Source organism: Bos taurus, chromosome 2 (genome assembly GCF_002263795.3).
Source record: "Bos taurus isolate L1 Dominette 01449 registration number 42190680 breed Hereford chromosome 2, ARS-UCD2.0, whole genome shotgun sequence".
NCBI classification, from domain to species: Eukaryota; Metazoa; Chordata; class Mammalia; order Artiodactyla; family Bovidae; genus Bos; species Bos taurus.
The window spans coordinates 69,632,567-69,647,635 of record NC_037329.1 but is presented as its reverse complement, the minus strand read 5'-3'; the positions used below and the strand labels follow the sequence as shown (position 1 = coordinate 69,647,635).

The 15,069-nt window shown below is 43.3% G+C and overlaps 1 protein-coding gene across 2 annotated transcripts in view; it reads left to right on the top strand.

Annotated features, from left to right (window-relative positions):
• Window positions 1-15,069, top strand: part of CCDC93 (coiled-coil domain containing 93) — a 103,196-nt gene that overhangs the window by 16,791 nt on the left and 71,336 nt on the right. For both annotated transcript variants that reach the window (XM_005202545.5, NM_001098468.1), the window contains 2 exon segments: window positions 2,964-3,062; window positions 3,937-3,993. In XM_005202545.5, the coding sequence (XP_005202602.2) occupies window positions 2,964-3,062; window positions 3,937-3,993 (156 nt within the window).

Genomic DNA, 15,069 nt, shown 5'->3' with positions numbered 1-15,069 from the left:
GGAAAGATATAAGCATCTGCATGCAGAGTTCCAAAGAATAGCAAGGAGAGATAAGAAAGCCTTCCTCTGAGATCAGTGCAAAGAAATAGAGAAAAACAACAGAATGGGAAAGACTAGAGATCTCTTCAAGAAAATTAGAGATACCAAGGGAACATTTCATGCAAAGATGGGCTCGATAAAGACAGAAATCGTATGGACCTAACAGAAGCAGACGATACTAAGAAGAGGTGGCAAGAATACACAGAAGAACTGTACAAAAAAGAGCTTCACCACCCAGATAATCACGATGGTGTGATCACTGACCTAGAGCCAGACATCCTGGAATGTGAAGTCAAGTGGGCCTTAGAAAGCATCACTACGAACAAAGCTAGTGGAGGTGATGGAATTCCAGTTGAGCTATTTCAAATCCTGAAAGATGATGCTGTGAAAATGCTGCACTCAATATGCCAGCAAATTTGGAAAAGTCAGCAGTGGCCACAGGACTGGAAAAGGTCAGTTTTCATTCCAATCCCAAAGAAAGGCAATGCCAAAGCATGCTCATACTACTGTACACTTGCACTCATCTCACACACTAGTAAAGTAATGCTCAAAATTCTCCAAGCCAGGCTTCAGCAATACGTGAACCATGAACTTCCAGATGTTCAAGCTGGATTTAGAAAAGGCAGAGGAACCAGAGATCAAATTGCCAGCATCTGCTGGATCATCGAAAAAGCAAGAGAGTTCCAGAAAGACATCTATTTCTGCTTTCTTGACTATGCCAAAGCCTTTGACTGTGTGGATCACAATAAACTGTGGAAAATTCTGAAAGAGATGGGAATACCAGACCACCTGACCTGCCTCTTCAGAAACTTATATGCAGGTCAGGAAGCAACAGTTAGAACTGGACATGGAACAACAGACTGGTTCCAAATAGGAAAAGGAGTACGTCAAGGCTGTATATTGTCACCCTGTTTATTTAACTTATATGCAGAGTACATCGTGAGAAACGCTGGAGTGGAAGAAACACAAGCTGGAATCAAGATTGCCGGGAGAAATATCAATAATCTCAGATATGCAGATGACGCCATCCTTATGGCAGAAAGTGAAGAGGAACTAAAAGGCCTCTTGATGAAAGTGAAAGAGGAGAGTGAAACAGTTGGCCTAAAGCTCAGCATTCAGAAAACTAAGATCATGGCATCTGGTCTCATCACTTCATGGCAGATAGATGGGGAAACAGTGGAAACAGTGTCAGACTGTTTTTTGGGGCTCCAAAATCACTGCACATGGTGATTGCAGCCATGAAATTAAAAGATGCTTACTCCTTGGAAGGAAAGTTATGACCAACCTAGAGAGCATATTCAAAAGCAGAGACATTACTTTGCCAACAAAGGTCTGTGTAGTCAAGGCTATGGTTTTTCCAGTGCTCATGTATGGATGTGAGAGTTGGACTGTGAAGAAAGCTGAGGGCCGAAGAATTGATGCTTTTGAACTGTGGTGTTGGAGAAGACTCTTGAGAGTCCCTTGTACTGCAAGGAGATCCAGCCAGTCCATTCTAAAGGAGATCAGCCCTGGATGTTCTTTGGAAGGACTGATGGTAAAGCTGAAACTCCAATACTTTGGCTACCTCATGTGAAGAGTTGACTCATTGGAAAAGGCTTTGATGCTGGGAGGGATTGAGGGCAGGAGGAGAAGGGGAGTACAGAGGATGAGATGGCTGGATGGCATCACCGACTTGATGGACATGAGTTTGAGTGAACTCCCGGAGTTGGTGATGGACAGGGAGGTCTGGCGTGCTGCAATTCATGGGGTTGCAGAGTCGGACATGACTGAGTGACTGAACTGAACTGCTTTTGTGGGCAACTGCTTCCTGGCATGTCCTTTACTTGAGTTGCCCACCGTTCCTGAGCAGGAGCCCTCTGCTGTGTGCAGCTGTGCCCTCTGAGGCAGCACAACAGCTGTATAGAAACTTCCCCTGAGATGTTGTAGCTCCCTGAAGAGAGCATGGCACACCTCCAGAAAGGTCTTCAGTAATAATGGGAATGAGTGCAGAGTCAGGAGGAAAAGTAAAGGTTGTCTTTGTACTTTGCATTCTCACGCTTAGAGTCCTTGGGCCTTCCCCAGGTTGTGGGGTGTGGGTGTGTGCAGGTAAATGTTTCAGCTCCCTGGAGCTGTAAGTCAGCAGACATGAGGAGTGGCTCCTTGCACATGTCAGCTCCGTAGATCTGGGAAGCATTGCACGAAGCCCAGACGTGCTATGTCCTGCTGGTGGACCCTCCGGGTTGTGGCCAGCAGCTGCTGGCTATGGATCACTGGACGGATTGATGTCGTCTCTCTGAGCTTCTAGTTCTGTAAAACGCGGTCAGTGCCCATTACCTTACAGTGTTGGATGAGTGCTGTGAGTGCTAAGCTACGTCTGAGGTCTGAGGCTTGTCCTTGGCACACGTGGTCTCAAATCTGAATATCCAAGGGATTTTTTCACCTATCAGACAAGGGTTACGCTGGGTATTTTCACTGGTTCTCTTTCCTTTCTCTGGTCTGTGGCACAAGCAGCATGAGACGGAGAGAGTCCATTAAGGTCTGCCATTAGACACGGGAAGCTTTGGGGAGCAGCTGTGTTTGTATTGGGCTCCAGTAGTTACAGAGCCATCTGGGACTTGTGTCTCATTTGCTCCCGCAGTCGCTCTGTGAGGTGAAAGGAAATGATACTCTGCCCTCCACTTTAGCAGAGAAGGAAACTGAGGCCTGGGCACCTGGAGCAAGGCTCAAAGGTTCCTCTGAGGCTCTCAGCTCCAGTCCCCCTGATCTCAGCATCCAGATGCCCAGCGGCTGTTTTCCCTGCAAAGCAGTGCGTATTGATGGTTGCTTGTCACCTGGTTAGTTCATGTTCTGTGATTCAGGTTCAGGACCTGTGCCATCTCTGAGTTGGTCTTTACTTCACCGTGTTTCATCCCCATCAGCTCACATTTCTGCACTTTCTTCCCCAGTGGCTGGTGAAGCGAGCTATAGAAACAAAAGAAGAGATGGGTGACTACATCCGCTCCTACTCCATATCCCAGTTCCAGAAAACCTACAGTCTGCCTGAGGTCAGTGTTCTGCTCTTTTCTTGTCCAGCTGAGAACCTGAATGCACAGTTAGGGACCCCCTGGAAGAAACAGAATAAGTTCAGGCTCCCCTGTGCTCCTACCCAACTGTATGGCATCTCTGCACCCACCTGGTCGGCACTGAAACTGGACCTCCTGGTTCATTTGAATTGCCCTCTTCTAATGGGCACTGAGTGCCAAGCTCTGTAATTCTGTCCTTTTCTCTCAATTTTGGTACTTGATCCAGACCTTTTTTAAAATTACAAGAACATGAGCATGCTGCTGCTGCTGCTAAGTCACTTCAGTCGTGTCTGACTCTGTGCGACCCCAGAGACGGCAGCCCACCAGGCTTCCCCTTCCCTGGGATTCTCCAGGCATATTTCTGTATAATTGTATGAAGCGTTTCAGGAGACTATCTGCTTAGGATAAAACACCTGTAGTAGCAGTTGAGTAATAATCACAGCAACAATAACCGCTGATTTCTGTCAGATACCTGCTACATTCCAGTTCCAGCGCACTACATGCCTTCTGCTTCTTGATCCTTATGGTCGCTCCTGCCCCTGGAGAAGCTGAGGCTTAGAGGTGAGGTAACTTGCTGAGGTCTCAGAACTCAGAGGATTTGAACTGAGAACACTTGTCTTCGCCTCTACACTCTGTGGTTCCTTTTTTTCTTACCAGCTGTAGGGGTCTGTTTTGGAGCCATTGACAGAGGCCCTCACTTTTTTCGTGCTCAGTGTATTCCAATTTGTTAGAAAATTGAGACTTTTTCAGACAAAGTTGTGATGAGAAGTCAACTAAGACAGATTGCTGAGCAGTCTAATTGAGTCTCAGTCTTTACACAGGACTTGTTTCATCCCTGTGTATTCTTGTCTTGCAGGATGATGACTTCATGAAGAGGAAAGAAAAGGCCATCAGGACAGTTGTTGACCTCTCTGTGAGTTCCCTGCCCAAGTTCTCCTGTCAGGGAAGATCATAGGGTCATAGCTTCCAAGTAGCCCTTTGTTTTAAATTACAGAAGCCTCTGCCCCACCCCCGACTCCCACCACTCCCTGAGGTTTCTGTCTGTGGGGATTGCCCAGCAGCTGACCTCAAGTGCGTGTGTGAGGGAGGCCCTGCCTGCTGTGCGTGCCCAGTATCTAATACTAGCGTTCAGGGTAGAACGTGCCACAACCACTGCCCTGTGTTTTCCTTACTTCCAATTTTCCAGACTCGGAGCCCTTCCTCATTTGTGCCAGTGGTGACTATAAACTTCAAACTTCACAGAGCTCCAGAGAACAGATGACGAACTAAAAGTGATACAGAGGTTATCACTGCCTTGGTGGCTTTGGAAAGGCAGCTTCTGAGCTTTGTGTGGGAAACTCCAAGTTGACCTTTGTCCCAAGTGCAGTGAGCCTCAACCACAGGGTCTGTATCCACATGCTCAGTTACCCAGCGCGAGGGCCAGAGAGAGCTTTGGGCCTTCTCTAAACATTCAGGGCCAGAGCCCAGCAGAACCTAGTCAGCGCCACCCACTCCTCACCCCCCAACCTTCCTACATGTAAATGAAGCCTCAATGCCTAGGTGTAAGTTCTCTTTCTTTAGAAAATAATTTATTGAGTTATTTTGCCTTTTTTTTTCCTTTAAGAATAAATGTGCGATCTCCCCAGGCAGTTACTCTGAAAAGAGTAACAATAGCTTGATGATGAAAGACATGAAATGCTCATTTAAAAGTCTTGTCAGCTTATGGTTATAATTTGTATCTTCCCACAATTCTTTTGGGAAATGTGAGGTATGGAAAACCTTTAAGTTACATTCTGAAGCTGGATGGGGTTTTCAGATTTGGTGGCAGTATTAAGTATTAATAATAAGAATATATGATAGAACAGTAATTTTTTTTTTCCTGGTTGTGAAATAGATGTTCAGTTTAGAACATCTTTAAAGTTTTCTTTGAAAAAGTTGATCAATCAGAGGAAAAAAGGTCAACCTTAATCTAACAATACAGAAAGAGCCACTTTTGGACATATTTCTTCTGTGTTTTTAATGTATATGTTTATAGTGAATTAGAATTATGCTTTGAATATAAATTTATAGTTTTTTCCCTTCTCACCAGTAGAGCATTATATTCTGTTAAAGATTTCTCCTGATCGCATTTTCATGACTAATAATAACCATTTGGTTGGGTCTGCTATTGCTTTCCCTTGTTTTAAGTGATGCTTCATTTCTGGAAAGAACTGAGAATGAGATGACAATGTTACCTCAAATACAGGAAGCTGGGGAGCCAGGAGCAGGAGAGGAAGGGAAATTCTCTTTTCCCCATAAACTCTGTCCTATTTGAATTTTATACTAAATCTCTTATCACCTTTTCAAAAACAGTAAAGTGAAAAATTTGTTGTTTAGTTGCTAAGTCATGTCTGACTCTTTGCAACCCTATGGATTGTAGCCCACCAGGCTCCTCTGTCCATCAAATTTTCCAGACAAGAATACTGGCATGGGTTGCCGTTTCTTTCTCTAGGGGATCTTCCTGACCCAGGGATCAAATCCACATCTCCTGCATTTGCAAGCAGATTCTTTACCACTGAGCCATCGGGGAAGCCCAAAAGTTAAAAAAACAAAATAGTTACTGTTTATTGAATATCTTCACGTATAAATCTCACTTGGAGCCCTGAAGAGTGAGTGAGAAACATTACATTTTCTGACTGTGTCACCAAGAATAAAAAGGCCAGTGTAGCTATTGATTATCCAATCAGTGAAACTGCACCTGATGTCCCTTTACCTATTAAATATTTCAGTCCTCTAGAGACATATTATTTCCTCTCTTCATTTGTAATGGAATTTTTAAAGAAAATTGTCTTCTGCTTAGCAATGTGACTTAAATTCTTACAGGAATTTAAGGAGATAATGACAAATATGTCGTGTCCAAACGTTGTTCTGAGCATTTGTATGTAACTTATCTAGTCCTTACAACAACCCTATGAAGTAACTGTATTTGTTTTTGACAGTTGAGGAAACTCAGGCACAGATTGGTTATGTAGGTTGCCCAAGGTCACATTGGTGATGACGGAGCCAGGATGCAATAAAATGCTAGATAAAATGCTGTCTGCAGCTCTTTAGAAAATAATATCAAGATACAGGAAAATGGAGAAAAAATTGGAGGTCTTCTTTGATTAATAGTTCAAATTGCTTAGTTTATTGCCTTTTTTAAATGTGTGAACTTACCCCTCAGTTGACTGCCAGTAGGTTTACTGTTGTTCAGTTCAGTTCAGTCGCTCAGTCATGTCCAACTCTTTGCGACCCCGTGGACTGCAGCACGCCAGGCTTCTTTGTCCATCACCAACTCCTGGAGCTTACTCAAACTCATGTCCATTGAGTCGGTGATGCCACGCAACCATCTCATCTTCTGTCATCCCCTTCTCCTCCAGCCTTCAATCTTTCCCACCATCAGGGTCTTTTCAAATGAGTCCTTCACATCAGGTGGCCAAAGTATTGGAGCTTCAGCATCAGTTCTTCCAAAGAATATTCAGGAGCGATTTCCTTTAGGATGGACTGGTTGGATCTACTTGCTATCCAAGGGACTCTCAAGAGTCTTCTCCAGCACCACAGTTCAGAAGCATCAATTCTTAGGTGCTCAACTCTCACATCTGTACATGACTACTGGAAAAACCATAGCTTTGACTAGATGGACCTTTGTTTGCAAGGTAATGTCTCTGCTTTTTAATATGCTGTCTAGGTTGGTCATAGCTTTTCTTCCAAGGAGCAAGTGTCTTTTAATTTCATGGCTGCAGTCACCATCTGCAGTGATTTTGGAGCCCCCCAAAATAAAGTCTGTCACTGTTTCCACTGTTTTCCCATCTATTTTCTATGAAGTGATGGGACTAGATGTCACGGTCTTCGTTTTCTGAATGTTGAGTTTTAAGCCAACTTTTTCACTCACCTCTTTCACTTTCATCAAGAGGCTCTTTAGTTCTTCTCTTTCTGCCATAAGGTTGGTGTCATCTGCATATCTGAGGTTATGGATATTTCTCTTGGCAGTCTTGATTCCAGCTTGTGCTTCATCTAGTCCAGCATTTCTCATGATGTACTCTGCATATAAGTTAAATAAGCAGGGTGATAATATACAGCCTTGACATACTCCTTTCCCGATTTGGAACCAGTCAGTTGTTCATTGTCCAGTTCTACCTGTTGCTTCTTCACCTGCATACAGATTTCTCAGGAGGCAGGTAAGGTGGTCTGGTATTCCCATCTCTTTTGGAATTTTCCACAGTTTGTTGTGATCCACACAGTCAAAGACTTTGGTGTAGTCAATAAAGCAGAAGTAGATGTTTTTCTGGAACTCTCTTGCTTTTTCCATGATCCAACAGATGTTGGCAATTTGATCTCAGGATCCTCTGCCTTTTCTAAATCCAGCTTGAACATTTTCAAGTTCTCGATTCATGTACTATTGAAGCCTAGCTTGGAGAATTTTGAGCATTACTTTGCTAGTGTGTGAGATGAGTGCAATTGTGCAATAGTTTGAACATTCTTTGGCATTGCCTTTCTTTGGGATTGGAATGAAAACTGACCTGTTCCTGTCCTGTGGCCACTGCTGAGTTTTCCAATTTTGCTGGCATATTGAGTGCAGCACCTTAACAGCATCATCTTTTAGGATTTGAAATAGCTCAACTGGAATTCTATCACCTCCACTAGCTTTGTTCGTAGTGATGCTTCCTAAGACCCACTTGACTTCACATTCCAAGATATCTGGCTGTAGGTGAGTGATCACACCATCATGGTTATCTGGGTCGTGAAGATCTTTTTTGTGTAGTTCTTCTGTGTATTCTTGCCACCTCTTCTTAATATCTTTAGCTTCTGTTAGGTCCATACCATTTCTGTCCTTTATTGTGCCCAGCTTTTCATGAGATGTTCCCTTGGTATCTGTAATTTTCTTGAAGAGATCTCCAGTCTTCCCCATTAACTTTGGAAGGCTTTCTTATCTTTCCTTGCTATTCTTTGGAACTCTGCATTCAAATGCATTTATCTTTCCTTTTCTCCTTTACCTTTCGCTTCTCTTCTTTTCAAAGCTATTTTCAAGGCCTCCTCAGAGAACCATTTTGTGTTTTTACGTTTCTTTTTCTTGATCCCGGCCTCCTGTACAATGTCATGAACCTCTATCCATAGTTCTTCAGGCACTCTGTCTATCAGATCTAATCCCTTGAATTTATTTGTCACGTCCAGTGTATAATTGTAAGGGATTTGGTTTAGGTCATACCTGAATCATCTAGTGGTTTTCCTTACTTCAATTTAAGTCTGAATTTGGCAATAAGGAGTTCATGATCTGAGCCTTAGTCAGCTCCTGGTCTTGTTTTTGCTGACTGTATAGAGCTTCTCCATCTTTGGCTGCAAGGAGTATAATCAGTCTGCTTTCTGTATTGACCATCTGGTGTTACATTACTGTTGTAATGATAAAGAATTTTTATGGATGGCCAGAGGTGGCCTTTGGGTTTTGTTTATTTATATTCTTCTTTGTCTACTGAAAGTACTTCTTATTTCCAGATGCTGCCTTCTTAGTTTTCTTAGCTGAACCCTGTTGCCATTAATTTCCTTCCTGCTCACCCACAGCTCTGCACACTCTTCTTTGCAACCTTGGAGTGAGGAACTTGTCAGAGAGTCAAGTGTGCCTTCCTGTTATCTTCTTGTGACCCCTGTAAGACATAGAACAGCTTGCTGGGTTTTGTTTCTAGTCACTCTCCTCACAGAGAGTCCCTCCCCTTGTAAAAGAAATGAGTGTGAAGTGTGAAAGTTGCTCAGTCGTGTCCACCTCTTTGCAGTTCCATGGACTGTAGCCTGCCAGGCTCCTCTGTCCATGGGATTCTCCAGGCAAGAATATTAGAGTGGGTTGCCATGCCTTTCTCCAGGGGATCTTCCCAACCCAGGGATGGAACCAGGTGTCCCACATTGCAGGCAGATTCTTTATTGTCTGAGCCACCAGGGCAGCAAGGAAAAGGAATGAAGTCTTTCCTACATTACCAGGGTGTGGTTCTTGGAAGTGTCAGGTTCTAAAGGATGTTTTCTTCTCCTCCCCAGTTCTGCCCTCCACATGGCTCATCACTGTTTCTTACCTGCCCCTTACAGGCCAGTCTATTCTGTAGAGTCCCAAATTTAAATTAAGGATTAAAATTCAGTTTAACATATGGTGGCAGGTTTCTAGACCCAGCCTTTTATAAAATACAAATGCAGCTACCATGTACTGATTGAATGCCTCCTGTGTGCTTGGCATGTAATTAGGTTTACAAGCATTATCTCATTTAGTTCTCATCAACGCTAAAGGACTTATGTGTTATTTTTCCATTTTATAAGAAGTTGAAACTGAGAAAAGCTAGTAAAATCCCTGCACAGTTGCAGAGCTGAGAAGAGGCAGCCAGGTTTTGATTTTCCATCTGGCTCCTCAGGCACAACAGGTGCTGGTGCTTCTCTAGTTTGCTCACTCTTCACCTGGTGTCTTATTTCTCACATATCCCTGACACTAACTCTGCAGTCGTGTTCCTGACTGATTTCAGGACCTTGGGATAGTAGTCATCAGGGTCCCAGAGAGTCAAATGCATGCAGAGTGGTTGGGTGCGCTGCCCTTAGGAGGGCATCTGCTGTGCCTGCCCCACTGAAGACCGTTTGTCTAGCTGGAGAATGGATGCCAAGTGGAGACTGTTGGTTGTGTTGTCTTTTTTCCCATCTATTAACATGTTTCACTGTGCCTCAACAAGCAGACTTTACTCTTGCTTAGATATAATATCCTTTCAAAAATAAATATTAAACGTTTTAATTTTTTCAAAAATTTTTAGCTTATTCTTGTCTTTATCCATCTTTGTACGACTGTTCCAATTTTCTGCCTTTGCCCTTGGTTGTGTGGCTCATCTGTATTTTTTGGTGCTTGATTTTTAATTTTACAAAAGGTTGTTTTTCTTACATACTAGTGCTTAGTAATAATAAGGAAAAATTAGGAAATGGAGAAAGAGTACAAAGACTAAATCACCCATGATACCACCAGCCACAGATAACCACTGATATTCAAAGTAGGAAATACAAGAGTTATGGATATTAATATAGAGAATTAGAGATTACAAAAAAAAATAGCATGATACTGTATGTTCTGTTTTATTGTGTGCTTGTTTTGCTCAAGAATATAATCAAGGTTATATTTCCATGCCAGTAAATAAGCCCCCACAGCATTTTTAGTGGTTGAACATTACACGTTGTGTGGTACTAGTTTAACTAGCTTTGTTTTTTTGGGTTTTGTTCTTTAGTTTGGGGTTTTTTTTTTTTTTTTTGGCTATTATGTAGGACATCCCCATAGCTAACTTTTTTTCTTTTATCTTTAATTATTTACTTGGGTTACATTTCCTTGAAGTGAAATTGGTTCAGAGGTTATGCCCCAGTCTGTAGGACCTCTTGCCAGATTGCCTGGCAGAAAGGCTGTTGTGTGAACTTTTAACTTCTGAGCTCTTTTTGTCTTGGCCTCATTTTTCTTCCTCCTGGGGATTATTCTCAATACTTCTGCTTCGCCTTTGAAATGTATTCTTTTCTTGACTTGGTCATATCCCCGTTTTATAGAATAACTGACTGGTTTGTAGAAGGCCTGCTTGATGGGAGGTGGTATTTTCAAAGGATGTAAAAAAATGAAACTGTTGCCACCCAGGACAGTCCTCCCCTTACCCTTCCACTTCAGCATCATAATTGCTCATGTGTCTCACCTTATGTGCTCTTTTACAGCTTACTTCCTCCTTTTCTGAGCTGTCAGCCTTCCATATTCATGAAGTACCTGGGACCTGTGCAGTGAGATCTTTTACTCCCTCTCAACCTTGAATAAAGAGCAGCTATGAAATTTTATCCAGAGCCCCCAAAATATGTTTATTTACTGTTTGTTGAGCATTTTTTGGTAATGTTTAGAATTTTATATGAGACCAGAGGGGAGAGAATTTTTTTAAAAAAGAAGACTTTTTATTGGTTCTCTAAAAGACTATGTCATTTAAAACTCCACTGTACTCTTCCATAGGAAACACCATGAGGCAGGCCTTTCCACCCAGGACATAAAATGTACATATGGCAACATAAGAAAAAATACATATTAGTACATTTTATTAATAATAGAAAAACACACTTGTATGTATATCTTAACCCTTAATGTGTGTCAGATATGTTAAACAGATAGATTGACTAATCCTTATGTCTCTCTCCATATACCTGTTTCACAGGTGGAAAATGTCAGGGGTTAAAGTAATTTGCCCCAAACTGGAGAGAGAGCAAAGGGGCAAGGATTAAACCCTGTCTGTCTGACTCCATATGTTCATTCAGTAATAGTATTAATAACTAGGCATTCACTGTGTGCCCAGCTGCATTCTAGAGTGTGGGGTGAAAGTAGGGACACTGCAGCTGTAAGGGATGCAGGGGACTTTGGGGCTCATCAAGGGGAAAGATGTGATGGGTCAGGGTCAGTAGCACCACAAGCTCTGTTTAGGCAATGCTTTAACAGGTTTGCCTGCAGGGTGGGGAGGCCCTCCCAGTGTGCAGCCATCCTGAGGCCTAGGCACAGGGGCCACAGTCCAGAAGGGGAGGAAGGAAAACAAGGGAACCTGGGGCAGGGGTGGGGGCAGGAAGCCCCTGGTGGGTTAGAGATATTTGAAGGGCAGCTGCAGTCTGGGGTTTGTATAGTCTCGGGCTTCTCCTATCTGTGGTTCAGAAATGATGGGGCAGTTTTGCAGAGCATGCAGTGTGGACAGACTGTAAACGGCCCAAACTCTGCTTAGTGGGGCATCTTGTGAATAATTGGGTGTGTAAAGAGTTGGAGGGTTTTGAGCAGTGCGTCTCAGTATGCTGTGAAGAAATAAACCTAGAAGTCAATGTACAGAAGCCATCTTGGCTCATGTATACAAAACAGCAGCCTCTTTCTTACCTACTGAGTTAAGCTGTTTGGTACAGTTTGAAGGGGGTCTGAAGTGGAACTTTCGTTAGACCTCATAGAGCAGAACGCAGACCTGCATAGTGGAGCTCTTGTAAGAGAGAATAGGGAACGAACAAGATTTAAGGGATGTCTGGGGAAAACCTTCCTCCCCAGCTGACTTTCCTACCCATCGACATGACTACCATCCATCTATCTCACCATTCCATCCACTCAGTTCCCAGGGGCTTCATTTTTGTGGTGGTGGTAGTGGTGGTTTTATTAATGCAAAAATGAAGACAAACCTGTTTGTCTCAGAATAATTTTTTCTTAGAGGATGTTTTAGGGCCCTGTGCTTGCTGAAGGGGACATCAATGGAGCCCCTTTAGGTGGAAGGCAGTGTTTGTTCAGCGACCGGTGGGTGGAGGTGTCTGTTAGAGTCAGGTTTGGGCTGCCAGTTGAGCTCTGGGAAGATGAGATGTGCTTCCTGCAGAGTATGGTGTGGTCCGGCCCCCTGGAGCTCTGGAGGGCAGTGGCTGTCGGTGGCTGTCTTGCTGCCCACTGGTTATTTCATGAAGGGGTTGCCTGCCGTAGCTGAGGGGCAGTGACTGGAGCGTTGTTGCGGACACAGCTGTGGAGCTGAACTCTTCCCACCCCTTCCTTGCCATTTGGAATGTGACCCAGAGGAATGGCTCTGATGGGTGAACCTGACTTGTAGCCAGTCCTGAGAAGTGGAGAACTGGGCCACTCACTGTACACAAGTCTCTGCTTTACAGAGGGGTCACCTTAACTTTTTAACCCCAGCCACACTCGTGTTTCCTTTGCCATATGCTGAGCAGATGATCAGGGCCCAGCATGAAGGGTGATCACAGTTGAGGTAGGGCACATCATGCAGGTGCTTGAGAGTCTCAGTTCTGAAGTCTTCTCTTTCATTTATTGCGTTTGTAACCATGGGCAAGCTGTTTAACCTCTGTGCCTGTTCCATCATCTGTTTACATAAAACAAGGATAACTGCCCTCATGGGTGTGAAGGTCAAGTGGGTAGCACATACAGAGCAGTATATGCCTGACACATACCACACATTCAATAAGTAATAACAATTACTATTACTGCCACTGTTAACGGCCAAAGATAAATTGATGTCATGTTTTTTAGAAAGCATAAGATCAGATCAGATCAGATCAGTCGCTCAGTCGTGTCCGACTCTTTGCGACCCCATGAATCGCAGCACGCCAGGCCTCCCTGTCTATCACCAACTCCCGGAGTTCACTCAGACTCATGTCCATCGAGTCAGTGATGCCATCCAGCCATCTCATCCTCTGTCGTCCCCTTCTCCTCCTGCCCCCAATCCCTCCGAGCATCAGTCTTTTCCAGTGAGTCAACTCTTCGCATGAGGTGGCCAGAGTACTGGAGTTTCAGCTTCAGCATCATTCCTTCCAAAGAAATCCCAGGGCTGATCTCCTTTAGAATGGACTGGTTGGATCTCCTTGCAGTCCAAGGGACTCTCAAGAGTCTTCTCCAACACCACAGTTCAAAAGCATCAATTCTTCGGTGCTCAGCCTTCTTCACAGTCCAATTCTCACATCCATACATGACCACAGGAAAAACCATAGCCTTGACTAGACGGACCTTTGTTGGCAAAGTAATGTCTCTGCTTTTGAATATGCTATCTAGGTTGGTCATAACTTTCCTTCCAAGGAGTAAGTGTCTTTTAATTTCATGGCTGCAGTCACCATCTGCAGTGATTTTGGAGCCCAGAAAAATAAAGTCTGACACTGTTTCCACTGTTTCCCCATCTATTTGCCATGAAGTGATGGGACTGGATGCCATGATCTTAGTTTTCTGAATGTTGAGCTTTAAGCCAACTTTTTCACTCTCTACTTTCACCTTCATCAAGAGACTTTTTAGTTCCTCTTCACTTTCTGCCATAAGGGTGGTGTCATCTGCTTATCTGAGGTTATTGATATTTCTCCCGGCAATCTTGATTCCAGCTTGTGCTTCTTCCAGTCCAGCGTTTCTCATGATGTACTCTGCATAGAAGTTAAATAAGCAGGGTGACAATATACAGCCTTGATGTAGAAAGCATAGTTAAAAAATAACCTCTGACTTTAAATTACTGATGGAATTATGCTACCAACTCATTATCTTCTCAGGGTTAGGAACACAAAGAATGAGAGACTAGGAGTCTCCTTCAAAATCTGTTAGTCCAGCCATCATTGTGCAGATATGGAAAAAGGTCCACTGAGGGAAATTGCCTTTCCCAGGGTCATACAGCTTGTTAATGGCAGAGACGGGACTAGACATCAGTGTTCCTGACTCGTTTCTTAAAAGGGTGACTTAGTAATAGTTCTTTATACTTGGCCTGGGAACATTTAGGTCCTTTACTTAAGCAAAGCATTGTAATGATCCACGTGGCCACTTCACATTGTATAGTCTCATGAAAGGGCTCAGCTGGAGTGACTAGTGGCTGAGCCAAGTTAGTATAGTAGGAAACCTTGGGACTAGCTACCTGGGTACCTATTCTAGCAATCCTGGACAAATTATTTGTTCTCTGCTTGTTTAATAGCAAGGTGAAGGTAATAGCATCTGCCCTGCTTCTGCCCACAGTGTAGTTATAAAATGCAAAAAGTAAGATGTGTATGAGGTGCTTTAAAGTATAAGGAATAATTGCACAAAGGCCAACATTGTCATTGTTTGGCTGAATAAAAGGTCCTTGTGCTGTTGGTTCAAGTATGCTATTGTTTTGGAGTCATTCCTTTTTTAGAAGAACCCAACTTCCTGTCTGGGTCATTGACTCTATGAATGGTAACTAAAGAAGGTAGCAGTTAAGCTCAATTATATAGAGCTGCTGTAATAGTAGAGCTCCATGGAAATTAAATCGTACACAGTAACTGATGTCATACCAGTTTATTATGGTTTTCATTTCCTCATAAATCTGATTTGTTATTTATAGCTTCCTATTCATGTTCATGTAGGCACCAGCAGCAAACAGGAATACTTGTGGCAGCGAGTTATAACAACCCTCCAGGATCATCCCAGAACCCTGTTTCATTTCTTTTTCACAAAATAGGTGAAATTATAGATGTTACAGAAAGGATGTTTTTCTTTATGCTTGAAACTTTTCTT